This window comes from Pipistrellus kuhlii, unplaced genomic scaffold, assembly GCF_014108245.1.
Source record: "Pipistrellus kuhlii isolate mPipKuh1 unplaced genomic scaffold, mPipKuh1.p scaffold_m20_p_17, whole genome shotgun sequence".
Lineage (NCBI taxonomy): Eukaryota > Metazoa > Chordata > Mammalia > Chiroptera > Vespertilionidae > Pipistrellus > Pipistrellus kuhlii.
In genome coordinates this window covers 8562717-8590400 of record NW_023425482.1, presented here as the reverse complement: position 1 = coordinate 8590400, position 27684 = coordinate 8562717, and the positions used below count along the sequence as shown (strand labels likewise).

Sequence of the window (27684 nt, the reverse complement as noted above, 5' to 3'; positions counted from 1 at the left end):
GGCTCTGTGCCATGGGATTTGCAGGCATGTCCCAGCTCCCCCTCCTGGCTGCACTGGGCAGGTGTCAGAGAAGAACAAAGAGGACCTCAACCAAGGAGCGGGAAGAAAGACGGGAAGAAGGGGGGCTCTCACCGGGGACTGAGGAAGGATGCCCAGGCTAAGGAAGGGGGACAGGCCTGGGAAGGGGCAGGCAGGCAGGCAGCTCAGGTCCTGGGCTCGAAGCCCATGCGTGAAGTCCAAGGATGCCCCTTCAGCCCTTCCTTCATCTGGCGGCTGTTGGAAACCACTTAGTATTGGAGCAGGACAGCCCACGGGAGAGCACATACCTTCCTTTCCTAGGCCCGACATCAGAGGGGGACATCCCAGCGTGCATTTCTTTGACTGCATTGTGTTTTTGCATTATGATGGCTGACTTGAGGCTCACATCCTATGAGGATCACATCAGTACCTGCCACAGAAGGAGAAACGATTGTCCCCAGTGGTGATGTTTGTCACCCCTTATACAGCATCACCTCATCTCTTTGTAGCATTTAATGTCAGTCCACTTCCTCCTTGATGTGCTTTCCTGCTTTTGGGTGAACTCGGTGTCCTCATGTTTCCCCTTTTCCCTTGGCTGCCAGGAAGCTCCGTGTTTACTTGCCAATGCCAACGTAGGTTTTCTGGAAATAAAACTATTGTTTGGCTTCCCCCCTAGCTGCTGTAGATACAGTATCACCTTTAAGCCCACATTGCATCATATACAATAAGCATGTTCCATTTTGCTGGTGGAGAAACTGATTCTTAACTTCCCGAATTTTGAGATATCCAATGTTTAAAACTTAGTAGTCTAACTCCAAAGCCAATTCGTACACTGACACAACCCTTCCCCATCCTGCTTTGTTCTTCCCTGTGATTCTATGAATGGCCCCAGCACAGCCCAGTGGTGTGGCCATTTAGGAAGGGTTATGGGTGCAACCAGTAAGCGACTGGCCATCTATCCTCACTGCCAGCACTGGGAGGGGAAACTACTTTAAGCAGTTCTGCCCTGACACGTGTCCTTGTCCAGGAGGCCACGGAGGCCAGTGGACACAGGCTGTGGCAGGGGAGGTGGGATGGGCACAGGGTCCTATGTCCCCGAGGCGCCCTGGGTCAGAGCCTCCACCAGCAGCCAGCGTGGAGGAGGGCCCATCCCTGCCCATGGGGTCAGGCACAGCAGTCCCCACCCCCTTGGCCATTCGAGGAGTGAAGTGGAGAGGAAGAAGATGAGGGAATTTAACTCTACCTTCAGGACAGGCAGCCTTGATTGTCCCAAGCCTCAGTCGCCTCACCTGCGAAACGGACAGGTTTGAAAACGCTGTGCTAAAGTCAAAGAAGCCAAACACAAAGGCCACAGAGTGCACGAGTCCATTGCATGAGGCGACCAGGCAGAAATTCATGGAAACAGAGAAGATTTGTGGTTGCTGGGACTGGAGGGGTGTGTGTGTGGGAGGCGGAGGCGGGGGCGGGGGGGAGGCTGCTGACAGTGCAGGGTTTCTCAGGGCTGATGGATTGGAATTAGACATCAGTGATGGCAACACGGCTCTGCGTCAATTAGCACCCACTGAATTCTGTGCTTCCGAAGGGTGAATATTTTAGTACGTGAATTATATCTCAAAAAAGTGAATGCAGGTGGACAAGCTGGAAAAACACAGAAAGCGGTTCAATCACCCCCACCCTCCCATGGTCATGTACACATTGCACCACACAGAGAACCTACCCTGCGGGAGGCGTCCTGGCTGTCAGCCCCGCATGCTGGCTTCTGTCAGACGTCCCAGGGGAGGAGTGGCCTGAACCCAGCACCATGCTGGGCCCGTGCAGGGTCAGCGCCTGGGGGAGCCGCTGACCTCCCCAGGCAGGCCCTCTGTCCCCATCTTCAGCCGCAGGTGTGACTTCTCCCTGCAGAGCTGGTCTGGCTCAGAAGGGAGCTATGGAACAGACGGTCCACTTGTCTTCTAGGCCCTTCAGGTCCAGCCAGTGGAGGGAAGGGCTCTCCCATTGGAAGCGTGGGCCAGGGGCAAGGCTGTGTGGCCAGTGCTGGGCATGCATCGCCTTGGGCACCTCCCACCTTCCCTGTGCCCTGGCCGAGGACCAGCCTGAGTGCACCTCCATGTCCAGTGGATGCCACCGGGAACCCCCTTTGGGGTTCTCTGTGTGCTACCCTCACCCCGTGTATTTGATCCTGGTGCCCCCAAAGCAGGGATGCCTGGGCCTCAGCACCCTGGATTGAGTTGTGTACCCCAGAAATATTAAGTTCTATCCCTGGAAGAACTTAATATGAATGTGACCTTATTTGGAAACAGGATCTTTGCAAACCATGATTCAGTAACTTAAGATGAATCAGGGTGGCCGCAATCCCATGACAGCATCCTTACAAGAGGAGGAAAATTCGGACACAGACACAGAGGGAAGAAGGCCATGTAGAGAGGAAAGCAGAGAGGGGGGGATGCCTCTACAAGCCAAGGATTGCTGGCAACCACCGGAGCTGGAAGAGGCAGGAAGGATCCTCCCATGGAGCCTTCAGAGGGAGCGTGGCCCTGCCCACGCCTTGACCTCTGGACTGTGAGAGAATAAGTGCCTGCCGTTCCAAGCCACCAGCCTGTGGCCATTGGTTAGGGCAGCCCCGGAGACTGAGGCACCCCCTCACCGCGGACCAGAGACCCTCAGACAAGCAGAAGCGCAATGAGCACCGGAGAACGCAGAGGTACCAGGTTCTCCAGCATCTTTATGGTGGGATTACATCGGTCTCCTGCGGGGACCAGGGAGCGCACCAGGGTGGCCCAGGGAAGCCCCCGCCTGCCCAGGGTGGCCGCCCTCACAGGAGCTCCAGGAGGGCTGCCACCGTGCTCTGCCCAAAGATGAAGGTGCCGACAAGCACGGACACCACTCCCCAGACCTCCAAGCAGCACCTGCCAAGTCAACAAACCCGCGTCAGCACGCATGCCTCGGGAGTTTTGCACACATAAGCCACGCACACAGAGAAAACATCATTTGAATCCCAGTAGAGTCATCGATTTGGGGGGGAAAGGTCCAGGTATCCCTCTCCTGCCTGGAGGGATGGGTTTCTGAAACAACAGGAAAGAAAGAGCCTGAGGCAATTAAAAAAAAAAAAAAATCTCTACCTGTCTGCTCATAACCTCAGTCCTGTTCAATTTTTTATCAAAGCCAAAGAAATAGGAAGAGAAAGACACTAGTCTCAAACTCCCTGCCCATCCCTGTTCCTTTTGGGGTGGGAGGGACGAAGCCCCTCAAATTAAGGGAGATGAGGAAAGCCCCGTATCACACGGGATTGGAACAGTGGTGAGGGGATGAGCGTGCGGGAGGCAGAGGTGGCTAGAACTGGCCGCCACCAAGGCAACATCTCGAGCTTCATAATGTCACCAAAAGAGAGGGCGAAACGACGAGATGAGAATGATGACAATAAGATCCCACACAATGGCAGGGCCGCCAGAGATATTTCTGGCCCCGTTAACAAAGGCCACGAGGACCGTTGTCATGGAAAGACCATCTCTCGTCAAGCAGCATCTCAGAGCGGCAATTTGGTGCCATAAACATGCACCGTCAGAGTGGGGAGCGGGTGATCGTGACGGGCCGCAGCTCTCAGAGCAGCTCAGATGATCAGAAGGCCCCGAGCAGCCCCAGAGTTAAAAAGGCCCTGAAAGCCCATCACTAACCTTTTGTGAGCTGGGACCGAGGCACAGAACAAAGGCAGCAGGACTTCAAAGGGCGTTACAGGGAAGGGCCGTGCAGGGGCCACCAGACCATCAGGCCAGCCCTAAGCCCAGGCAGTTGTAGGCACATCCAGAAAAACCCTTCCCCCAGAAGGAAACAGGCCAAGCTAGACTTTACGACAGCCAAGCCTGGGCAGTGGGAGACAGAGCCCCGGCCTGCAGGTAGGACCCAAGGCCATGGCTGCTATGACTTAAGAGCGTCTGAACTGGGCTAAGTGATGGTCCCCAAATTCACATCTACCCGGAACCTGTGACTGTGACCTAGGGTCTTTGTCAGGAAGACCTCGAGTCCACATAAAGCTCCAACCACAGACTACAACCCTCAGAGCCGAAGGGAAAGGTAACAGGCCATGTGCTGCTGGCCTGGGTTCGAGTCCTGGCTCACTCAGACTCCCTCTCCCTGTGTGCACACGGCCCTACCCCCATGGCCAACAGTTTTCTCATCTGCAAGACGAGGGGTCTCCTCGGCCCCTGCAGCATTCACACTCCCCTCACTCAGGGCCCTTCCAATGCCCACGCTGCACCCTCACTGGAGGACACTTACTTGACTCGTGGTCCTACGGGCTCGGTGCCGATGGCACAGATGAGGCACAGACCTGCAAAGAGACGAGGGTCCCCGGCTCTTCGTTATGGAACCTAAAGCGGCCCTGAGCTCTCAGAGCTCAGCCAACACCACAGGGACCCGAGAGGCCAGCTAAACCGCTGCTCAAGGCCCCCTGGCTCACCCTGCTCGGGGCAAGGGGCACAGGGCAGTGGCTGAGGCCTCTGTGCATCCCAGCTCAGCATCTCCCCGAAACCTGGGCCCCTGAGCCCCAGTCTCACAGATACTGATGCACAGCTGCGGGCCAGGATCCCTGTGAGATGTGCAGGGCCACACTTGGCCTGACAGCTGGGATGAGTTCAACAACTGGCAGCTTTTCTTCCTTTCTCTCCCCGCACCCTCTCCAAATATAATAATTCTGCTGGGATTTGAAGCCAGACAGTTCTGCCTAAAGCTCCATGGCATGTCCCCATCCCAAACCTGTCCCTGCCAGTCCTTCCCAGCACCCAGCTAATGGCACCATCCAGGTCATGGGCACCGAGGCCAGCGCGTATATCTTTCAGATCCCAAATGGGCACGACTGCGGCAGCAGCTGGGCCAAGAGGCCAAGGGGCAGGCTGACCGCAGCCCTCTCATGTGAAAGCGCTTCCCGGAGGCGGGGCAGCCGGGCTGGGCTTCCGCCCGGAGACCACAGCACCTCCTCGTAGGCAGACGGGCTTTCAGGGCGATGCAGTGTGGCCCGGAGGCCTTGGCCTCCATGGTTCACCCTCAGGACATTTTGAGGTTCACTAACATTGGGTAAGTTTCCTACAAAATTGTCAGAAACCGCCTTCCAGGTGGGTGGATAAGGCGGGACAAAGATTTCATGGGGGTGCCTTTGGGCCTTATGAATGTCATGCAATTGAAAACATTTTTAAGAAATAAAATACAGTCCTGCAGCGAGTGGCAACGGTGGGAGGTGGCCTGGGGCCTGCTACATGCTCGCCATGCCACCAGGAGGTGCCCAGGCCTCGGTCCCATCTGCCGGTGGGAGTAACGGAGCCCCGTCAGGAGGTCAGGAGTGTCGGGCACAGAGGTGTTTAACGAGGGAAGGTCTATAAAGCCGGCAGCCCTTGCCTGGCCTGGAAACAGGGCTGGGAACCATCCTGTCAACACAGGGCTCCTGCCTCCAGACCCCGACCCCCAACACAGGGACTCCCTGCTGAGCAGGATTGAGGGTGTGGGGGTGAGACAACGTGCAGGCAGGAGGCCTGGGAAGCAGCCTCACCTGGGAAGATGAAGATGAAGAAGGAACTGATGCCGCCGATGATGCCGATGATCTCGCTGAGGTCCGGCAGGAACAGGGCCATGGCGAGCGTCACGGCGACCCACAGGACGGTCAGCAGCCCCGAGGGGTTGGCCAGGGCCCTGGGCCCACACGCCTGGCAGCAGCTCCTCCTCCAGAAATCCTGCATCACCGACCTGGAGGCCACGCCAGCACAGGCACGCACGGCTCCGGGCTCCAGCCCTCTCACCCACCTGCCTTCGGGGTCCCTAGAGGGCCCACCCCATGCATGCCCTGCACACCCGGCAGGGCTCCGGTTCCACACCAGGGGCGACTACTCCCTGCGGTCAGTCTGTGTCAGGCAGCCGGAGCGAGGGGCCACACAGTGGGTGGTCAAGGGCCGGCTGGAGACCAGGCTCCAGTGCTGACGCTGCTCCCTGTTGATGCTGGGCCAGTGACTAATGACCTGACCCGTGTACTCCTCTATGGAGCAGAGATGACGCCGTCCCAGAACACGCCTGGCACGGCTAAACCGTGATCCGTATCAGTGCCCTGTGCTGAACACACCCACCCTGAGCCAGCTCACCTCCCCAGGAAGAGCACAATGGGGTAGACGGTCACGATGGAGACGGCGAAGAGGACTCGGGCCACGATGATGACACCGTCGTCACCCGGGTAGGACATCAGGATGTCGGCAGAGACTGTGGTCCCGAAGGTCAGGAAGCCATAAACGCCTGGGAGTGAGGGAGGGAGGTGGGGCAGGGAGCTGAGTCAAAAAGGCTGGGCCCTTCCCAACTCCGACATTCCCACTGGCTTCTCCCAGCTGTAAGGCTTTTCCTAGGAGCCGACAGGAGGTTCTGGAAGAGTTCTCTGTTCTGCTCTTTCCCAAGGTGTTTCCGCCCTCAGCCTATGGGAGACTCTGTTCCTCTGACTCAAAACTCCCACTGGGCAAAACTACCGCGAACCCTTCTTCCAATGGCCCACCAGGGCCTGGTCGTAGAGTGGGCACTGCAGGGGCACACAGCGCTCTGACAACGGTGCCAGTGCCTTCCATGCCAGTCACCCCTCTCTGACAGCACCTACAGAAAGACACTGGCAGTGCACCCATTTTCCTGATGGGATGTCAACAACTGCCAGAATCACACAGACCACACAGAACTGGGTACAGGGCACCAGGCCCCTTGCCTGCAACCCAATGCTGCCTCTCACAGCCTGGTCACCTGCCCTGTCCTGAGACACTCATCTCTAGCCAAGAGCTAAGTTTAACCTTAATCTCACGATCCTACTGGCCCTTGACCTGAGCCATCCGGATGGTGAGCAGGTTATGGCACTTCTACGAGGGGCCACAGCCTGACAGGGACCTCCCTTGCTTGGGGAGAGGTCGCCCAGCCAGTTTTTTGAAGCCATGGTGTCCAAGGCCCCTGCCCCATTCTCTGCAGCCCCAGGGCTTCCCAAGCCAGAGGCCCCAACAGGCAGATGACAGGGCCAGCCTCTGGGCTGGAGAAAGGCACCCAGAAGCCAGCCTGAGCCTGGGCCTGGGCTGTGCCGTGGGCATGCAGTGACCTTGGGCAAACCACAGCCCCCCTCTGAGCCACACTGCCGCCACCTTTGAAGACCCTTCTGCGTACAGCACAGGTCTGAGCACCGAATCCATCGAGAGAGGACTTTGCAAACTGCTACCCAGATGGCCATGGTTATCACTGTCCCATCAGGCAGCGGCAGGCGGGGGCACAGCGCAGGGAGGGGCCCTGGGGACAGCCGAGCCAGGGTTAGGGTCACAGCTTTGCTACATGGAGTTTGGAGACCTTGGCCAACCCATGACCCTGCAGGCCCTGGACCTTCTGAGCCTCAGTTTGCTCATCTATGAAATGGGAACTTTCCTAGGGGGTGTTAAGGATTAAATGAGAGAAGGCACCCAAACTGCATAGCGCTGTGCTTTGCACACTGTAAGCTCTCTATAAATACTCGTCATTATTCCCATTTCTCCTGCCAATCCCTCCCCCAGTGCCCCAGGCAGGGCCTTACCTGTCAGCGAGTAGACGAGGCAGCAGGCCAGCAAGGACAGCACGGAGACGAGGGCCCAGTGGGACAGGCTCTGGTTGCGCATGCTGCAGTAGATGGAGACAGCAGCCTCGTGGCACTGGAAGACAGGCAGGCGCAGTGGGGAGCTGGACGTTAGACCCACCCAGCACCATCTCAGAAGTGCCAGTGTCCCAAATAGAGAAAACCATCGAATGCCCCCCAGCAGAAGCAGCTTACGTAAATCACTAGATGTTCCTTTGGTGGGATATTACACGGCAATGAGAAAGGATGAACGCACTGTGCACCTCCACTGGAAAGGACCTCACAGCTTTGACGTTTTTGCAAAGGAAGCCAGACACGAAAGAACATTTTCCTGTGCGTGACGTTCGAAATACAAGCCAAACAGGGGCCCTCCTGGGCATGTGGGATATTGAGCAGCATCCCTGGCCTCGACCCACTAGATGCCAGGAACATCTGTCCCCAGTGTTACAACCAAAAATGTCTCCAGACAGGGCCAGATTGCCATGGGGGTGGGCACATCACCCCCATTGAGAACCACCACTTAAGAACAGTGGTGTGGGTGGGGTGGAGCTGGCAATGTTCTCTATCCTGATTGGGGGAGGGGGGGGCGCTGCACAGGAGCATAGATATTTATGATTCGTGTATATCATAGTATGATTATAGCATCATACATTTAACATAAAATACCTCTAGCCCATGCCAAGAGCCCAGCTGGCCGGGGCATTGTTTCCTGGGGCAGCCCTGGGCAGGGTGTCTTACCGGCACCAGGAGGCCCTGAGGCGCAGGCAGGGCTGAGAGGCGCTGTAGTGTCTGGATGTTCCCTGGGGGTTTGGGATCATCCCAGGCTCCTGAGGGGTCAGGGCTCCCACTGTCGTGTCACACACTCACTCACTTCTGACCAAAACCAAGCGTGATCTACTCCTGCCCACTCTCCAGGCTCGGGCCACCCCTCTCACTCACTGAGCAAGGCCCACCTGTCCTGCATGGCCGCAGGGCCTTTTCTCCAGCCGTCTCCTCTCCCTGGGATCCTCTCCCGGCCTGGCAGCTCCTTCTCATGCCTTAGGCAAGCCTCCCAGCCAGGCCACGTTCCTCTCTCATGAGTTCCCACATCTCCCCACACCCCCGCCAGCCAAGTTCCTCTCTCATGTGTTTCCCCCCGCCTAACCCCCCTATGTGAGCAAGTTTGGTTTTGCTTGTTCAGCATCTACCATCAGCTCCCTGGCATCCAGGACCACGTCTGTCTCAAGCCAAGCAGGGAGCCTGGCCCCCCTGAGGGATGCTCCAGGGGTTACTCGGTTACCCATCCCTTTAAGAAACCCGCCCAGCAACAGAGAGGCAAGCTCTCCGGGACTCAGATTTTACAGTCTGACTCAGCAAGTCTGGGTACCACAGAAACTTGCCCAGCATGGTCCCCAGTGAGCTCGCATGTACCTTCTAGGACAGACTAGCCTCCGGGCACCAGTGCATCTTCGGCTTTCTTTCCCGGGACTCCTCTGACTTCACAGGAGCCCCCAATTCCTGGGGACCCTCAACTCTGTGGATCAATGCTCCCCCCTCCTGCCTCCCAAACTCAGAAATGGGGAAAAGGCTTGGCGGGGTCTGGATGAGCCCTGCCCTTCCTTCTCTGTCCCCAGATTCCTGGGTCATGTTTCACAGGGAAGCTACAGCAGGTCCCCCGGGATGGGGAGGGGAGGCTGCCCTGCGCACACCTGAGAGAGGGGCTGGCTGTGCGCATGCTCGCCACTCACTGAGGCGGGAGGCAGAGCAGAGGCGCCCATGCTGGCTAAGAGGTGGGAACCGCCTGGTGTGCATGCTGAGGAATGGATCAGCAAACAGTGGGATAAGACTCAGCCATAAAAAGGACCAGAGCACCGACATGTCCACCAGGGGGATGAGCCTCAAGGACACGATGCTGAGAGAGCTGTCACAAAGGACCAGCATTGTGGGATTCCTTTTACGTGAACCGTCTACAGCAGGCAGGCAGAGACAGCAGGAGACTCACGGCTGCAGGGGCTGAGGGAGGGTGAGGGGTGGGGGGTGACTGGTAACAGGTTCAGGGTTCTCGGGGAGCTGAAATGGTCTAAAATCGATTGTGCTGATGGTCGCACAGCTCTGTGAACACACCACACCCCTGGATCTTACACTTCAGGTGTGTGACATGCATGCTATGGGAGTTCTATCTCAAGAAAGCTGTTGTTTAAAAAACAATAGAGAAGTCCCCAGTGCGGCCAGGATGGCGGGAGCAGAGCCCGCACCCACTCTGCCCCCGCAGGCCCCTCTTACCAGCTCCCTGCCTCTGGGGGTGGGGCTGCTAAATGTGGGGGTGGTGCTTGAACCAGGCCAAGGAGCCTCCCCTCCTCGCACAGCCCTCCAGCCTTGGCCCCCCACCCCCCTCTATTTCCTGGCCTCATCCACACAGACTCTCCCAGCCAGACCACGACAGCCCGGCCTCTGGCCTCAGCCCCACCCCCACCCTGCAGTTCACATCTTTTCCCAAATCTCCATCCTGCATCTGTGTCCCTGGAAACCTCAGCCAGGCCTCCGTTGCTAGGAGAACGGAATGAGGAGAAAGGTGAGGGGGGCACCCCCAGGGAAGCCTCTGAAAAGCAGCCCCCTCTTCCCCCCCTCCCCCCCAGTGGGAGCCTGCCACACCATATGGTGCTCAGACCCTGGAGGGAGGGCCGTTGAACCAGATCCAGACAAACAGCTGACAGCAAAATCACTGCTGTAGATCTTTCAAAACATTGGGTGTGCAGGAAAAAAAAATGTGAGAATGTCTTATAAATGGCTTGCTAAGCCCCAGAAGTGATACCATCAACTCATTTATAAGGAAGAGAAATGGAAACGTTTCAAGATGTTTTTTTCAAAAATGTTTCTCAGAGAAAACGCAAGATGAGGAACAGCAACAGGCGCCAGATGGCGGCGAAGGGAAGACAAAGCGCAGGGTGGGAAGCTGGGATGGTGTCACTCCTGAGCCACCTCCCCTGCCAACGCCACTTGGCTTTGGGTGGTTTTGCTATTGGTGTGTGTGGTGGGTAGGTTGGTAGGAGAGAGGCCAATGTTTCCTAAAATAAACAGTGGAAGAATGGAGTCAGCTGCCACCTGCTAGGAGCCTGGGAAACCCAGAAGGCAGGGAGCAGCGCCCACACTCTCCGCCATACCCTCTGGCACCTCAGGGACCCCACTTGGCAGAGCCCTTTACAGCCCTGCAGCCCCACCAGGCATGCTCTCCCCTCCCAACACCCTCTCTCCCACACCCTCTAGCTGGACCGCCCTCCCCTTCACCTGGTGCCTCCCACACATTCTTCAAGATGCCTTTCAGACATCAGTGCCTGAAAGAGGGTGTCTCTGGCTCTGCCCGACCACTGCTGTCAGACGCCCCTTGGCTGGACCGCACACAGAGGCCACCCTCAGTGCATGACTCTGTCAGACGTTCTGCCCCGTACCCCCACCACACAGACCCCTGCACACCATCCACCCCTCGGCCTCCACGCCTCCAGAGGCAGGATGCTTCCTCGCCAAGGCCCCTGGGACAGAGATCTGCTGAGGACATGGACAACTCTGGGTGTCGACAGTCCTGCAAGGGACAGGTGCTGAATTCCCTCTCTGCTGCTGCTGCTACTGCCAGTGGGGGCCGGGTTCCCCAGTTCAACAGCAAATCACACCTCACGGAGCCCAGATTCTCTCTCTCTATTTCTCTCCCTCTCTCTCTCTCTCTCTCTCTCTCTCTCTCTCTCTCTCTCTCACACACGCACGCGCGCGCGCGCGCGTACACACACACACACACACACACACACACACACACACACGCAGTCTCCGGAAGACAGCCCGTCACATCCCGGAATGAGCTTCACCCCTCTCTCCTGCCGGGGAGGCCACACCCTCCCACGGGAGCAGGGAGTCACCACAGCCCGCCAATGCCACGCTCACCAACGTAGAGCTGAGCTTACCTGAAAGCCGAAGCAGATGGTGGGGAAGACACTAAACACAGAGGTCCAGGAGGAAGGACTGCAAACAGACAAGAACGTGTGTTGGTTACAAAAAGCTGACTTCACAGCCACGCTCAGCTTGAAGATGAGTTTTAAAGACCAGAAAGGTGTCCCTGAGCATGACTGCAAAATGTATTTTTAATTATTGTGTCCGCTCCCAGGTCTGGGAGATGCAAAGAGAGGCATGCTCAGTGTTGCACTTTCTAATTACATTTGAGCTGACATCTTGGTAACTTGACATTCTCTGGGCTGGGAGAACTTGGAAAGGTCATGATGAGCAGGAACTCCCAGCCTCCCTCTGAGGCTGCCTGTTCCCTCAAGGTTAGGGCTGGGGAGCACAGGCAGCCTCCATCCAACAGACCCCAACAGGGCTGGGATGGTTTGACCTCCATCCAACAAACCCCAACAGGGCAGGGATGGTTTGACCTCCATCCAACAGACCCCAACAAGGCAGGGATGGTTTGACCTCCATCCAACAGACCCCAACAGGGCAAGGATGGTTTGATCTCCGTCCAACAGACCCCAACAGGGCAGGGATGGTTTGACCTCCATCCAACAGACCCCAATGGTGCAGAGATGGATTGACCTCTGCCCAAGCTCCAAAAAGGACAGAGGTGTGCATGGGCAGAATTTTCAGGACGGTGGCCCTCAAGCTTCCTTTGGCAAGCAGCACTACATGCCAGCATCCAGCACCTTTAGGAGTATATAGTGAAGTGGGGTGTAAATAACGCTTACTACAGAATCAGGGTTTCCTGGTTGTGCCAGAATAATGGCCCCCAAAGAGGCCCATGTCTGAATCCCAGCAACCTGGGAGTAAGTGAGCTGACAGGTGTGAGTAAGGGAAGGACTCAGGGGGGAGGTGATCCTGGCTATCTAGGCCCGAGGTGTCCCCCAGATCCCTGCGATGAGAACATTTCCTGGGGGTGAGCAGAGGGGGCTGTGACTATGGAGATTGGGTCAGAGAAAAGGAATGCTGCTGGCTTTAAAGATGGAGGCAGGGCCATGAGCCATGGAGAGCGAGTGTCCCCTAGGATAAGATGACCAGACGTCCCGTTTTTGGTGGGACAGTCCCGATTTATAACAATTTGTCTCACGTCCCACGGCATTTTAAAAAAGTCCAGATTTTTTGAAAGATTTTAAACTTTTTTTTTTTTTTTACTTTTTTAAAATGCCGCGGGACGCGGGACAAATTGTTAAAAATCGGGACTGTCCCGCCAAAAGCAGGATATCTGGTCACCTTACGCTAGGAGCTGGGAAAGGCCAGGAAACTGATTCTCGCCGAGAGCCTCCAAGAGGAATGCAGCCCTGCCGACACCTGGACGTTAGCCCCGTGAGGCCCATTTTGGACTTCTGACCTCCAGAGAAGAGAGAGGGTAAATGAGTGCTGTGTAAGCCCCCAGGGTGGTGGTAGTTGGTCACAGCAGCCACAGGACACTTGCAGAGCGGTGACTCCTGCTCTGTGCTGCCCACGGCTGACTTAACGCTGAAGGCTGCTCATGGCGCCTCCCCACCACGCCGGGCTGCCCACACTTTCCTCAACAGCCAGGCTTCCCGTTCGCCACCAGAGTGCCATGTCGGCACGGCCCACCTGCCTGCCTGCATCTCCTGGGCCCACAGGTGCAGGCCCCAGGAAAGAGGCAGTCTGAGCTCTAGCCTGAGTCCCCGGAGCACAGGGCCTCCCCTCCCCTGATTCGAGGCTGCGGATTAGCAGTGAGCCTGGCCCTCTCCTCATTGGTTCTTCCTTCTCTAAGAGATGTCCATCAGCATAAACAGGGGCTGAGGCCTCTGTCCCTTACAGCTCATGCCCATCCCTCTCCTCCCCTCCTCAGAAGAACTCTTTCCTGCCTCCTTCCTTCTCTCCTGAACCCAATCCACCGGGGCCTTCACTCCCTCTCCTGCCCTGACCAAGAAGTGCCACCAGCAGCCTCCAAATCGATGTCCAGGGCTCAGTCCTTTGTAACCAGGAGCAACATTTGGCAATGATCATACCAACTTCCTGAAATTTTGTCCACTGACACCTGGGACCCACCTACTATTGTCCTCTATCCTGGTTGAATGCTGTCCCCCCAAATTTACATCCACTGGGGACCTCAGAGTGGTGCCTCATTTGGAAATAGGTCTCTGTAGGTGTAATTAGTTAAGATGAGGTCACAGAGGAGTAGGTTGGGAGGGTCCTTATAAGAAGGGAAACAGACAGCCAGGAGGAGAGGCCGAGTGACGGTGGAGGCAGAGACTGGAGCGACGCATCCACTTTCAGCCAAGGACCACTGGCCACCCAGGAGCTGGACGAGGCGGGCAGGGCCCTCCCCTGGAGCCTCCAGAGGAAGCCTGGCCTGCCCCACCTAGATTTTGGACTTCCGGCTTCCAGAACTGAGAGAGGACAAAGTGTTTCTGTGTTAAGCCATCAGGTTTGTGGTCCTTTGTCACAGCAGCTCCAGAAAGCTAATACGTCTGACTCCCCACCCCTCCGCAGTGGGTTCTGGGTGTACCACCTTGCCCATCTCCAGGCCTTAAATGCCATCTCTGGGCTGACATCAGCCACATTTCTCCCTCCAGCCCAGCCTCTCTCTCCTGAACTCCACATCCAGGTCTGACAAGCTACCTGTACCTTCACGTAGGCATTCAAACTGACTCGAACCTCACACCTCCGGCCTGTCCCCAGCCACTGGCTCCTATGATATGGTGCCGCCATCTTCCTGGTGCTCAGGCCAATGCTCGGACCACCCTGGACTCCTCTCTCTCATGCTCCACTTCCAAGCTGTCGGCCAGGAGGGGCCACATAATTTGCAGGGCCCAGTGCAAAACGAAACGGAGGACCCTTGTCCAACAACGATTAAGAGCATTGGGCATTAAGCCAAGTGCAAATTGGCTTAATTCTGAGCGCAGCCCTGGGTAACCTCATAGGTCACGTGCCTATGGAGCTGGCCTGTCACCCAAAGATCTGATCTCAAGCCCCTGCTGTGCTCACACCCAGCAAAACCCCACCTCAGTAAGGCTCCAGGTCCCCACAGGACTCCCGCCCCCACTCCCGCCTCGCTCAGGCTGGGGGGGTCACACCGGCCTCTGTCACCCTGCTCCCTCTGCCCAGGCATCGGCATCTCGCTGGCCGGTTCCACCGGCTCCAAGCTGTGGGGACACCGCTGCGAAGGCCCAGGAGCCCCAGGGTGGAGCGGGCTGGGGGCTGTGTTCCTTGGCTGCCCCTGGTTCTTACTAACCACGGTGTGTCCATGCTGGAGGGGAGAGGGGCCTGCGCTGGGACCTCAGGCCTCAGAGACACCGAGGATTTGGCTGAGAGGAGCGGGGCTCTGTGCACACAGTGGGGGAGACGTGTCCTTCCCGCAGGATCCCCTGCAGCACCCCAGGAAGCCGTGGAAGGCCATCCCCTCAGACTCACCTCGGCGCAGGACTGGGCTCGCGAGCAAGGCCCGGGGGCCCCCGGTAGTACTGTGCCACGATGACCAGGGCCAGGTAGCAGGCGGCCAGGGTGCCTAGGAAGCTAACACACAGACGATGCACGACCACACACACAGGGGGGGTCTGAATGCGGCTCTGCCCACACGGGCAAGGTGCCAGGCAGTTCTCACGGCCCTGCACCTCGGATCCCTCATCTGCATGGCGGGGATGGTGGAAGATCTTTCAGGCAGAAGTGTGCCCAGGCCCAGGGTCAGATGGGGCCAGTTTGTAACTGGCCGCACCTGCGAGGCTGTGATGGCCACCAGCACCCTGTCTCTCCAACAGCCACACAGGCCCGGATGTGACACTGGCTGCGGGGAGGAGGACCCCTGACTCAGTTGGGTGTGACAAGAGACTGGAGACTGGGGCACCTAGGGGCTCTAGTCCCCTACCCACTGTTTCTCTGTTTCCAAGGTCAGACATCCATTGTTGCTCTGAACACAACAGGGAAACACAAGTTGCAAATTTACATGAATATATTGCCAGACTCTTTTTTTTCCTTCAAAAATATACATAAGGCCATGGACCACAAAATGAAAAACAGTATGTGTATGTCTGTCTCTGTGCCTGTGTGTATGCATGTGTGGGCATATGAAGTTTGTAACAGTGAAATAAAACAGCAGCTGCAGGTTATGCCATGTTGGTAGTTTTCCCTTCTGCTTTTCTAATATATTTCCTATCACACACACGTTACCTGTGTAATTTTTAATGTTTCCCCCCTTCTCCAAATGGGAAGGCCAATGCTAACAGCTCCCCATAGCAGAGCCCCCCAAAATACCAGCACCAACCACAGTGGGGACCCAGTCAAAGCCGCTGCCTGTACCTCGTGACTTTCTGGAAGCTGATCTCCCTCGGGGCGGACAGGGGCAGGATGACCAACATGGAGAGCAGGGTCAAGGTGAAGCGCTGGTCGGTATACCAGGGCTGCAGGGCTGGTGGCGCACTGGGCAGGAGGAAGTCACACACTGGCGGGAAGGCGGAAGGAAGGGGGTGCCGCAGTGAGCCTGTGGCTCTCACCCAGCAATCAGAGCCCTGCCCCGGGCTCCCAGCTCTCCATCCCTGGCAGGGGTTGCCATGGGCACTGTCTGCCCTCTGAGTCTAAAGGGCTGGGACAAGTACGATGGGGATCCCGTCATGTGCCACCACGAAGGAAAGATCTGGCTGCAGAAACTCCTTCGACAGATGCTTCCTGGGCTCCTACCAGCCAGGCACTGCTCCCCGGGCTGGAATGCAGCCACAGTGAGACAAATGACCTGCCCGAGGCCCCTGGGCCCTTATGTTCTGGTAACAGAACCTTTTGTTTCTGCTCAGGAGCTCAGTGGGCGTGTGGGTTTAGCAGGCGCCAGGGTGGCTTTTTGGTGCTGGGCTGAGCCATGTTCTCTGTCTCCGCTGCACAGCAAGCTACCCCAACATGGCCTGGCGCGTCCATGATTATCTGCCACGAGCAGGATGTGAGAAGGAGATAGGGCGGAGCGGGCTACTTCTGCTCCATGTGGAACCCATGGGGGTCACTTGCGGGTATTTTGCTGATGGGAGGGCTGGTCTGGAGGGATCTCGATGCTCTCCCCACATCAGGTGCCTGGTGGGGACCCCTGGGCTCAGCTCGGCCTGCCCTACAGCTTTGGGGCCTCTCCACATGGACCCCCTAGTCCATGGCAGCGGGGGCTCCCGGAGACCCAGGGGGAAATTGCCCGTCCTTTTAAAGGCCAGACCTGGAATCAGCATGGTGCCCCATCTGCCATTCTCTACTGGGCCAAGATGCCACAGAGCCCACCTCTCAGTGGAGGGAGCACTAAGAACCTGGGACTGTTTTATTCCACCACATACGATGAAGAATTTGTAGTTGGTATCAGAGGCAAGATAGATGGATGGGGGAGGGGAGAGCAAAGGGGAGATGGCAAGGTGGCTTGAGGCTGGAACCTGTGAGGTGAGAAGGCCCCTACAGCCCCACTGGGTGGTGGCTGAGAACTGACTACTCACACTGCCCTTTCTCTGTCCTCGCCAAATGCTCCATAAAGCCAGCCATGCAGACAAATAAATGCCTTATGAGAATAGCTTACTTCTACTGAAATGACCCAGGGGACGGTTCCACATCGAGGTCACTGTACAGAGATGCCCATGCAGGAGTGGGAGGCAGGTTTTCTGGGCCGGAGATGCCAAGAGAATGCCTGCACCAAAGCTGCCGAGATCTGGGTGCGTGTCAGAGCCTGCGTGGGCGAGCCGTTCCACTCCACTGATCTCCTGCAGCTGGAACCCAGCTCCGACACCATGGATACTCTGACTCCTGCCTGAACCCGCACGTCCTGGGACATTCCTTGACACCCTCAGTACCAGTCACTTAGAGTCAACTCATCTGTACCCAGTACATTCAGTGACTTCCCCAGTAGTCCTCCTCCTGAGAAGCCTGGACCAGAAACACACAATGCTCTCTCCTCCTCAATCAAACTCCCCCTCCCCCCCGAACCAGGTGGCCTGTATCTAATCAACTCTAATCACTCTGGGCTCTACAGCTGAGCCTACACGCGGCTTCAGAATCTTCCTCACACGGCAGTACGGCCGGTGACCCGAGGTGAAACTGATGTGGCCTCAACTTGCCCCTTGGAAGCAGGGCATTTTGTACCCATTTACCCACCATGGGCTCAGATCCACCAGCCTCAATGCTTTCTGGGTAAGAATGCTGCCCCAAACATAGAAGCCTCTAATCTCAGCACCCCAAAGCCAGGGGCCTTTTTATTCACGACTAAAGTGACAGAGAGAACAAACCAAAGAAACATCAAAACATCGGAGTGAAATCTAACCATATCAATAATTACATTCCAATTAGAAGTCTGTCTGAGATCGTCAAGATGATTAAAAATAAAAGCATGAACCGACCATATGCTATCTACGAAAAATGCATTGAAAAGCCCACACCACCGTTTGGTTCACAGAGCATGAACGGGAGGAGAAATACTGCTTAACCACTCATCTGAAAGCAGCTGGAGCGCCTACACTTTAGTAGAGAAGGTGATTTAGTGACCAAGTATCACTAGAGACAAAAGCGGGTATTTCACAACAATAAAAGGTAGTTCGTGGGTGGGTGCCTATGACAGAGCATCAAGGACCATGAGGCAAAACTGGACAGTTAAAAGTGAGAAACAGATCAAATCTTCAACTGTGACTGCAAGTTTAACACCCTCACTCAGACGAATAGAATAATTAGACCCAAAAATCAGCAAGGCCATGAAGACCTGCTCCAAGCTGTGGAGAACCTTGACCGGATGAAGAGTTCCAGAACACTGCACCACACACAAAATGCTCCCCAACACAGAACCTGTGGGGGCCCACAGACGAGTCTCAAATACCAAGAAAATGGAAATCACCACGTGTGTTGTCTGACCATGATGCAATTAAGATAGAACCCAAAAAGGGATCTAAAAAAAAGTCCCAAACAATTAGAAATCAAACCACATAGCATTCAACATCCTGTAAGTCAAAGAAATCCCAGCAAAATCTAACAAATGATTTGAATGGAACAAAAATGAAAACAGAACATATCAAAATTGCTGGGGATGCAACTAAAGCTGTGCTAAGAGGGAAATTGTTAGTGGGGAACTAGAGGCCCAGGTGCATGGGATTTAGTCTCCAACGTCCCAAAACTCAAGGTGTTATTGGTTCTCTTCCACGGGGGCTTCTTTGCAGTCGACCCCACTAGCAGCCAGCCACAGCCTGCCCCCGCCCCCCACCAGGACTCTCTTTGTGCTGGTAATTACTGACCCCAAGTCTCCCTTCCCCAGGACGTGAGCTCAGGGGTGGTCTCGGTCTCTGCTGTCCCCCTGGGTCCCGCTCGGTGTCCCCATCCTGTTCAAAACCAGGAGGCTCAGGGGGCATAAGGAGCACCGAACCCTGAGGCCACCCACCTCCAGGGCAAGTACTTACGCTTCTCCAGCTGGTCCCCGATCACCCTGAGGAAGGCCACGGAGATCATGAGCAGGTTGACGATGAAGCAGGCCTCACACAGCTTCCCGATGGCAGGTCCACACAGCCTTCCCACCACGCCTTGGTAGGTGGCCTGGCCACTGACGGAGGCGGCATAGCCCAGGATGACCAGCCCGCTGATCAGGAAGACCAAGGAGACCTGCAGAGCGGGACTGGGTGGGCCAGGGTGCTCCCCAAGGCCACCACCCAGCCAGCTGCCCCTGGGGTCTTGGATATGGCTCCCTCCACAGGGCCTCTCACCTGGAGAAGTCACGCTGCCTACAGCCTGGGGCCCCTCCCCTGCCCTGAAACTAGAGCTGCAGGGCAGGTGGATTGTCGAGGCTTTGCTGGCGGTCAGTCTGGGATTCACATCCCTCTGCCCAGATGGGCAGATGAGGCATCAGAAACCCAGATGGTACTAAAACTGCCCAGGCCACATGTATACAAGGGTTACCACCCGAAGAGGCACAACAAATGCACCTCTATCGAGACCAGAACATTCTACGACCCTGACGTGCCCTCCTGTCCCATCCCAGTCACTTTATGCCCCAACCCTGTCCCCAGAAACCACTGATCTAGTAACTTTTCTACTTTTACGTATGTTGGTATCTGGCTTCTTCTTCAGTGTCATGCTTGTGAGATCCAGCCACTCTGGTGACCAGATGCTGCTCCTATTTTTGCCGAGGGCCACCCCTCTGTATGGAGGCAGTTACAGTTGCTTCTTCCAGCCTGCTGCTGACAGGCACCTGGTGGTTTAGTCTCTGGCTACTGTGAATAATGGGCTGAGCACCCGGGACAAGTCCTTTTGAGGACCTGTGTTTTGTCTTCCTGGACATGCGCTCAGGAGAATCGCTGGGTCATAGATGAGACCCGTTTTTAACTAAGAAACTGCCCAATTGCTTTCCCAAGTGCCTGTGCCACTGGACACCCTCGCTGGTGGATGGGAGCCCCACTTGCTGCATGGAGCTGAATGGTTTTGAGCCCCTGCAGGACCGATGGCTTCCTGTCTCCAGGCCTCCGCACCCCTGCCCGGAACCGGGTAAGAACGCTGAGCTGGGACATGCTCAGAGCGCGCAGGGCCCTGAGGAGCAGATTAATTCTGTGTTATGCCAGACGCCACAACACAGCTGGTGAGGAGCATCTGATTGGACTGTGGAGAGGAACTTGGAACTTCCGAGTTGGGAGGAACACACGGCTCCCTTGGTCCGTGAACCTTGGCCCACGCTGGTTCCTCTGCCTGGAACCCCTCCCGCTTCCACCATTTCTCCTCACCTGGGGAACGCCTAATCTGCCCCCTCCTCTCCAAGGCCATTTCCTCCAGAAAGCCTCCCTGACACTTCACCCCACGGTGGACTCAGCCCCCCATCTCAGGCTCTCATGGAACGATGCCTTCTTGGGTACACTGTGCCTGACGTGGCAAGAATGGTGGTCCCCAGAAGACAAGTCCACACCCTCACCTCCACCACCGGTGCAGGTGACATTGGGCATTCTCTGCAGATGTAATTAAATAAAAAGGGATCTTGGAAGGTGTAATCAAGGAGCTTGAGATGGGGTCATCCTGGACTCTGAAATCTAATGACAAGTGCCTTAGATGAGACAGAACAGAAGACGTAAAAAAAAAAGCTGTGATGATGGAACAGAGGCTGCAGGGATGTGGCCACAAGCCAAGGGATGCCCGGGGCCACCAGGAGCTGGAAGAGGCAGGAAGGAGGGAGCAGAGTCCTGCTGACAGACTGCGTTACACACAGTGTCCAGGATTGTGAGAGGATACATTTCTGCTGTTTTAAGCCACTCAGTTTGTGGTCCTGGGTGTAGTAGCCCAAGGACATACGCTTACAACTGAGCATATACTTCAGGGTCTCCAGCATCTCTCACCCACAGCCTCTAAGCACTGTGAACACTGGGGTTGTGGCATTTTTTGCTTATCATTTAGTCCCCAGAGAAGTGCCTGACACACAGCAGACACTCAGTTGATAGGCACTTGAGGATGAAGAGACGGGGGTAGGGGAATGCCTCTGCCAGTGAGGCATTCCCGGAGGGACCCTGACAGCCAGCAAAGAGCCCTATTGCTCATGCCCAGGCTCCGTCTCTGCAACTTCTGAGGGTCAGGTTCATTAAATCTTAGTAATCCTCCAGTGCTAACGGGTCATGAGAGACCTACCACCTCTCGCACCACTGACCTCCTGGTGGTGGGAATGTTGAAATGCTCCCCAAGTCCAAGTTGGCCCCTTGCAAAGGGGACAGGGTAGAAGGCTCCCAAGAGGAGGGGTGAGGCGGGGAGGATCTGTGTGCCCATTACCAGTCTGATTCCTTCGCTTGTCCAAGATTTCAATTTATTCACGTATTTAGACCTCACTGTACAATGTGCAAGCCATACTAGCAGCCTCCACGTCACCAGAAGCTCATCAGGATGCACAGCCTCAGACCTGCCAGCCCTGCTGAGTCAGCATCTGCATTTCAGCAAGGTGCCCAGGAGTGCTGCAGGGGTGTGAGGAGTGGGGGCCACAGCTCTGCTTCACAGCCCTGCCATCCACGGAGACTGGACACCTCTGTGCCCAACCACGCCCTACATTAACTCCTCATTGTCTGAGAGGACAGCCTTTTGTTTTGTTCTGTTAATCCTCACCCTAGGATTTTGTTTTCCATTGTTGTTTTTTTAGGAAAAGTAGAAGGGGAGGGAGGAAAGGAAGGATAGGGAGGGGGGAGGGCAGAATAAGAAAGAGAAACATTGATTAGTTGCCTCATGCATGCACCAGCCTCAACCGGGTTGGGGATAGAACCTGCAACCCAGGCACCTGCCCTTGACTGAGAATCGAACCCTTGACCCTCAGTGAGCACTGAGCACACTGGGCAGAACCGAAAGGCCAGCCTTTCTGTCGCACCCACCCAAACACAGTTAGGTTGCACCTCTCATGCACCTGGACACATCCTTCCATTTCACTGGGGCACGGTGCAATGTCACCCCTCAGAGTCCTCTGACCAGCTGTCATGATGCCCCACTCTGCGTCATGTGACCCTCCTAACACTACCCACCATCTGAAATATCTTGATATTTCAAGTATCTTGTATCCAGCCCCGTGGCCTCCACACAGAACAGGACCATTAACAGGACCATGGCTGCCATGGAAAAGCATTTGGGACGCCTGTCACAGAGTTTACCACAAAACGCGGGCTCCGGGCAGCCAGGAAAAGAATCATTGCAAACAAAAAGAAGCTGCGCTAATCAGTGGTTCTTCTCTGCCATGAGGAAAGGGAGCTCAGCTGGAAGGCAGGCCCTGGAGTGGCTGCCGGCCTCTGAGACAGCAGAGGGCCTGGCCCAGCTCGGGCGGGTGTGACCCAGCCAGTCCTGGTCCTGACCTGATCTGAATGTGGACCTGAGACCAGAGGTCAACTGGCCAGGCCATGGCTCAGAGACCGAGTGTTCTCAGTGCTTTCTCAGCAGAGATGTCAGGTTCATTGGGTCCAGGTGTTGTGCCTGGAAGCAGACTGGGCAGGTAGAGGATGTTGTGTGCCCAGGTACAGGATGTTGAGCTCAGCGGGCAGAAAATCAAACCCCTCAGATGTACATAGTTTCTAAGACAGGCAGCTCTGCTACTGAGGATGCCCCCTGGATCTTGCCTGGGAAGCCCCCCCCCCCCCCCCACATCGCTTCCCAGGGGCTTACCAGCTCCACCAGGAAGGCGGGGGCCACCCCACCGGCCTTGAGGAAGGCCCAGGGGAAGTTGAGCAGGCCGGCCCCCAGCGCAGATTTCAGGAGGATGAAGACAGCGCTCAGGGAGGACAGACCGCGGCTGGCGGTCACGGGCTTTTCCAAGAGGCCTCTGCTTCCGGGAGTCTGTCCCTCCATGGCTAGGAGCAGCAGAGGGGTGGGGAGAACAGGCAGTCTTCACACCTTCCCATTCATAGCCAGTATCCTTCTCTGCCTGGGAAAGGTCTCTCCCGTTGTCCCAGCCACCACATCTCCCTCTTCCTGCACCTCTGCTGCCCCTTCTCCTAGCTCACTCATTGGCCCATCACTTCTCTTCCCGGCTGCTTTCCACCTCCAGAAATGTAGCCCTCTAGCTTTCTACCAGCTTACCCTCACTCCTGCTCTCAAACTAAACTGAAGGACCCTCCCTCCCTCCCCTTCCTCTTCTAAATCTTTAACTCCTTCCAGCCCTCGGCTCCCTCCCCCATCCCCCCACCTATCTGACAACCCTAATCCTTACCACCAAGTGCAAACTGCAAGGTGAGAGACAGGATGGACTGATGGACGGTGACTCAGGCTCACTCCGGACGGTTCCGCTGCATTTCTTGGGCCCAGAGGGGCGGAAGAAGGAAGATTCCAGCTCTGCAGAGGTGGGTCATGAGTGAGTCGTGAACTAAGGGAGCCCTAAAGAGCATGTGTTTGGGTCATGTCCCAAAACCTAGGGGAACAGGGACTTGAAGTCAGGGCCATCTGTCCCAAGAACTTGCAGCTTCTGAGACTTCTGAGGAAGTCTGAAGGCTCCCTCCCCTCCTCCCTGAAGGCGGGGCTTTCCGACTGCCTGCGAGTGAGAGAGGGAGCTCAGCTGGGAGAGATCAAGGGGCACACCTGATCTCATGCAGGGACCGGGTCAGTTTCTCCAATGGCTCCTCCCTCCATGCCGGAGACCCCCAGTATGAGGGGGGAGGAAAGAGCTTGGAGCGCAGCATCGTCACCTGTTAGCAGTGATGTCCCCAAGCCCGTCTGCACAGGTCTGTGTGTCCTCTCCCAGGGGTGCAGGGAGCTGTAGGCGGAGGCAGGCAGAGGCCCGGCAGGCAGCAGGTACTCCGTGGAGAAGCTCTCCACTGACTGTGCACAGAATCACCTGGGGGTCTTGTTAAAACGCAGATTCCTGTTCTTCCCATCTTGAGAGGAATAGAGAATCACGTTTCTCACAAGCTCCGGGAGGCAGGTGCTGCTGGTCCCGGGGCCACCCTCTGAGTAGAGACCACCACTCTGACCCCACACATTGTCAACTGATGGCTGAGTATAAAAAATGGCCCTGTTCCAGGAAATGCAGGCCTAGGGAAGTCAGATCTTGAATTCAGATGTGACTGCTTATCCCTGGTACCCAAGGTTCAAAACCCTGTGCGAGGGTGTGTTAAAACACTGATTCTGGGGCCCCAGCCCTAGCGTTTCTGATTCAGTGGGTCTGAGAATCAGCCTTTTCTAACCAGCTCCCAGATGGTGTTGATGCTGCGGGGCTGGGGACCCCACTTTGAGAACCGCTGCCTCATGTTAAAAACATCTTCAATGCCCAGGGCCTCACCTAATCAGCCCTTATCTGTGGGACACCAGATCCGCCCCACAATTTTTCTCCATGAAGTTTCTAACTGTGTCACTTCCTTGAGGCCCACTCTCTTCATACCTTTTCAGGCTCCGCACAACAGATGGAGCTTGACCTGCAGTGTGGACAGCCTCCCAGCATGCACCAGTGAGAAGGGAGTAGATATTGGCTGAGGAGCTCAGAGCTGGGCCATGTCTCTGGCAAGGGGGTGCTGCCTCAGCTCACAGGGCAGGAACTGGGCTCAGGCAGGGGAAGCCAGTGGCTCAAAAGGTCATCACTGGCACCTTGGCCAGGTGGCTCATTGGGTGAAGCATCGTCTGTACACCAAAAGGTTGTGGGTTTGATCCCTGGTCAGAGTGCATATGGGAGACAACTGATGGACATTTTTCTCTCTCTTCCTTTCTCTAAAACAAAAGCAAAAAATCAATGAAAGAAAAGATCATCACTGGCAAGTGACAGGACAGGGTTTTAGCCCTGAGTGGGTATCATCCCAGCCTGCAGTGCCATCCTGTCTCCACACCATGCCCTGACCCTGACAGTGCCCTGGACAGGAAGGGCTGAAAGAGTGAGTGAATAGATGGCTGGGTGAGTACACAGACTCCAGAAAAGACTAAAAGGAACATCACATACTTTCCCAGACATGTTCATCTCCTGAGCCGGCTGTCACAAATTATTCTCACTGTTCTGGAGGTGAGAAGTCTGAGGTCCAGGTGTTAGCAGGGACACGCTCCCTCCAAAGGCTCTAGGGGAGGGACCTTCCTGTCTCCTCCACAGGTTTCTTAGTTCGGGGACACATCACTCAAACCTCTGCCTCTCTCTTTAAATGGCCTTCCTCCTGTGACTGTACTCTTTCCTTTCTTACAGGAAAAGGAAAGGATACAGGACAGTGGTGATTGGATTTGGGTTCCCTCAGATATCCAGGATGATCTCATCTCGACACCCTTAGCTACACCTGCAAAGACCCTTTTTCTAAATAAGGTCACATTCAGCCCTAGCCGGTTTGGCTCAGTGGACGGAGTGTTAGCCTGCAGACTGAAGGGTCCTGGGTTAGATTCTGCTTAAGAGCACATGCCTGGATTGTGAGCTCGATCCCCAAGAGGGGGCGTGCAGGAGGCAGCTGATCAATGATTCTCATCATTGATATTTCTCTCTCTCTCCCTTCTTCTCTGAAATCAATACAAATATATTTAAAATAAATAAATAAGATCACATTCACAGGCTCTGAGGCATGAACGTAACTTTTTAGGGGTCACCATTCAGCACACCAGACATACCCCAAAGATCTGGGGTCTGATTATGCTTGCAACCACTCAGTCATTCAGTAAAGTGACAAACACGATTGACTGATTGATTGATTGAGCACCTATGCATGCCAGGCCCTAGGGATTCAGAGGAGGCGAAGTGGACCACAAGACTCCAGGAGGGAGGGAAATCGTGAGGGGCCTCTTAGAGGAGGTGCCAAGAGGAAGACATTGGGGGGGCGGGTAGAAGGGAGTGGCCAGTGCCTGTTTGAAGGCTCAGCCCAGGGAATGAGCCAATGCTCCCAGGAAGGCCAAGGTGTTCTGAGGTTGAGGTTCACTAGGTGGAGACCCAGGTCAAGGCAACTGGGAAATGACTTTCTTACTGCACCAGGGTCTGAGGCGGGCGTGAGGCATGGCGGGGAGGGAGGCTGTGGCAGCAGGTCGAGGCCTGCAGCAGCAAGGCTGGTATAGGCTCTCCCAGGCCTTCCAATGTAGCCCCACCTTCTACTTTCTCTCCCAGAGCTGCCCCCAAAGCAGGGAGAGAGCAGCGGCCTGGCTTTGTACTCCTTAATCTCAGCTCCTGCGCCTGCCTGGGTCCCTCATTAGCTGCCCATTAATGTGCATGACTTAGAAATTGGCCAGTGGGCTGTGAAATTCCACTCAATGGGAAAACCTCTTAAATCTGAGGGGCTTTGATATGCTCTCTCTGTCAGCATCCCAGGGCTGACCTTTCCGCAGCAGCAGAGAAGCGCCCTGTGGGGCCCATCTGTGTGGGCGGCAGGTGCTCCCGTGCACAGGGAGGCAGGGAGGTGGCACTCGGGTGACCTTAGCATGAGGCAGGTGGTGCGTAGCCCAGCGCCTGCCCACACTCAGGAGCCATCTTCCTTCTCCCGGTGTCACCCTACCAGGGGAGCAACTGTCATCAAGGGTCGTTCCCTCCGTCCCTCCTTTCCTACTCCTCAGAGTACAATGGTCAGAGACGGGTTAGAAAGTTCCAGGAGAAAGTGTCCTCAGCTTGTTTGCCAAGGAGTGTGATAGGAAGTTCTGGAGACAGGTCTCAGGAGCCAGAGCACCTGAGACTGAAGGGTGACCTCGTCACTCACTGACTGTGACCAGGGCCTCGCTGGTCACCTGTGAAATGGGGTGGTAACGCTGCTACCCTGCAAAGCAGTGCATGAGGGGGTTCCATGAGAACGCTCATGACCCCGAAGGAGGCGTGCCTACTAGCTGTTGTTGAACAAGGGCACATCACATTCCATTTCTGACACACGTTTCCCCTCTGCCCAACTCTGAGCTTCGAGAGCAGCGTTCTGACCCCTGGCCACACACCAATAACCAGGGACCTCATTAGCTGCTAATGCCGGACCCACCCTCAGGGCTGCAGATGAAGCTGGCTGGGCAGGTGGGCTTCAAGTTTCTGTGAAGCTCCCGGGACATGCTAACGTGCTGGGGAACAGTAGGGGCCCTGTCCCTGAGCATGCAGTCCCTTCTTTTCCCTGCAGCTTTCTGCCCGGCCTGGCCCACTGAAGGCAGCTTAGTAAAATGCTGTTGGAGTAAACCAGACGCTGAAGGGGTAAAGCTTCAAGGTCTTCATGACAGGAACCGTGGACTTTTAAAGGCAGCTTGATTTGTAGCTGTTAACCAGAAGGGACACAAGTCCTCCTGTGAGAGACATGTGACAGCTAAGGGACAGGGAAACCCAGCCTGGTCAGCTGAACAACTGCCCCCGAAGATGTCCTCGGCTGAATGGCATGGCAAATGGGACTCGGTAGATGAGAGCAAGTTAAGGACCCTCAGATGGGCGAGTGTCCTGGATGATCCAAGTGGTCCTTAAAACAGGAATGTAGGAGAGGTCAGAGGTCAGAGAGGAGGTGAAGTGATGACAAAAGCAGAGGTTGGAATGATAATAAAGAAAGCCAAGGCATTTGGGAAGCCTCCAGAAGCTGGAAAAGGCAGGAAAGCGGGTCTCCTTTGGAGCCCAAGGAGGATTTTCAGACTTCCCAACTCTAGAACTATAGGAGAATCCATGTGTCGTTTTATGTCACAAATTTGTGGTGATCTGTCTCAGGAGCGACTGGAAATGGACACACCAGCACTCTGAGTTCCCCACACCAGGGACTCAACAGTAGGGGCCTCTTCTGCAGAGCCCAGTCTGGAGA

At 55.8% G+C, this 27684-nt stretch overlaps 2 protein-coding genes across 2 annotated transcripts in view; one reads left to right on the top strand and one right to left on the bottom strand.

The window, feature by feature from the left end:
- The window catches only part of NECAB2 (N-terminal EF-hand calcium binding protein 2), a 37812-nt gene extending 31074 nt beyond the window's left edge, over positions 1 to 6738 (top strand). The window contains exon 12 of the mRNA XM_036440963.2: positions 6728 to 6738. The gene's annotated coding sequence lies outside the window, so the exon portion shown is untranslated. The remainder of the gene's footprint in view (positions 1 to 6727) is intronic.
- On the bottom strand, positions 324 to 23493 carry SLC38A8 (solute carrier family 38 member 8). The gene is made up of 12 exons (XM_036440973.2): positions 23202 to 23493; positions 22658 to 22842; positions 18955 to 19153; positions 15860 to 16001; positions 14978 to 15079; positions 11545 to 11602; positions 7577 to 7691; positions 6138 to 6285; positions 5555 to 5748; positions 4291 to 4342; positions 1736 to 2924; positions 324 to 448 (listed from the first exon to the last, which is right to left on the bottom strand). Exons 2-11 carry the CDS (start codon positions 22838 to 22840, stop codon positions 2831 to 2833), a joined length of 1287 nt encoding a protein of 428 aa, XP_036296866.1. The 5' UTR covers positions 22841 to 22842; positions 23202 to 23493; the 3' UTR covers positions 324 to 448; positions 1736 to 2830.
- Positions 23494 to 27684: the final 4191 nt, after the last annotated feature.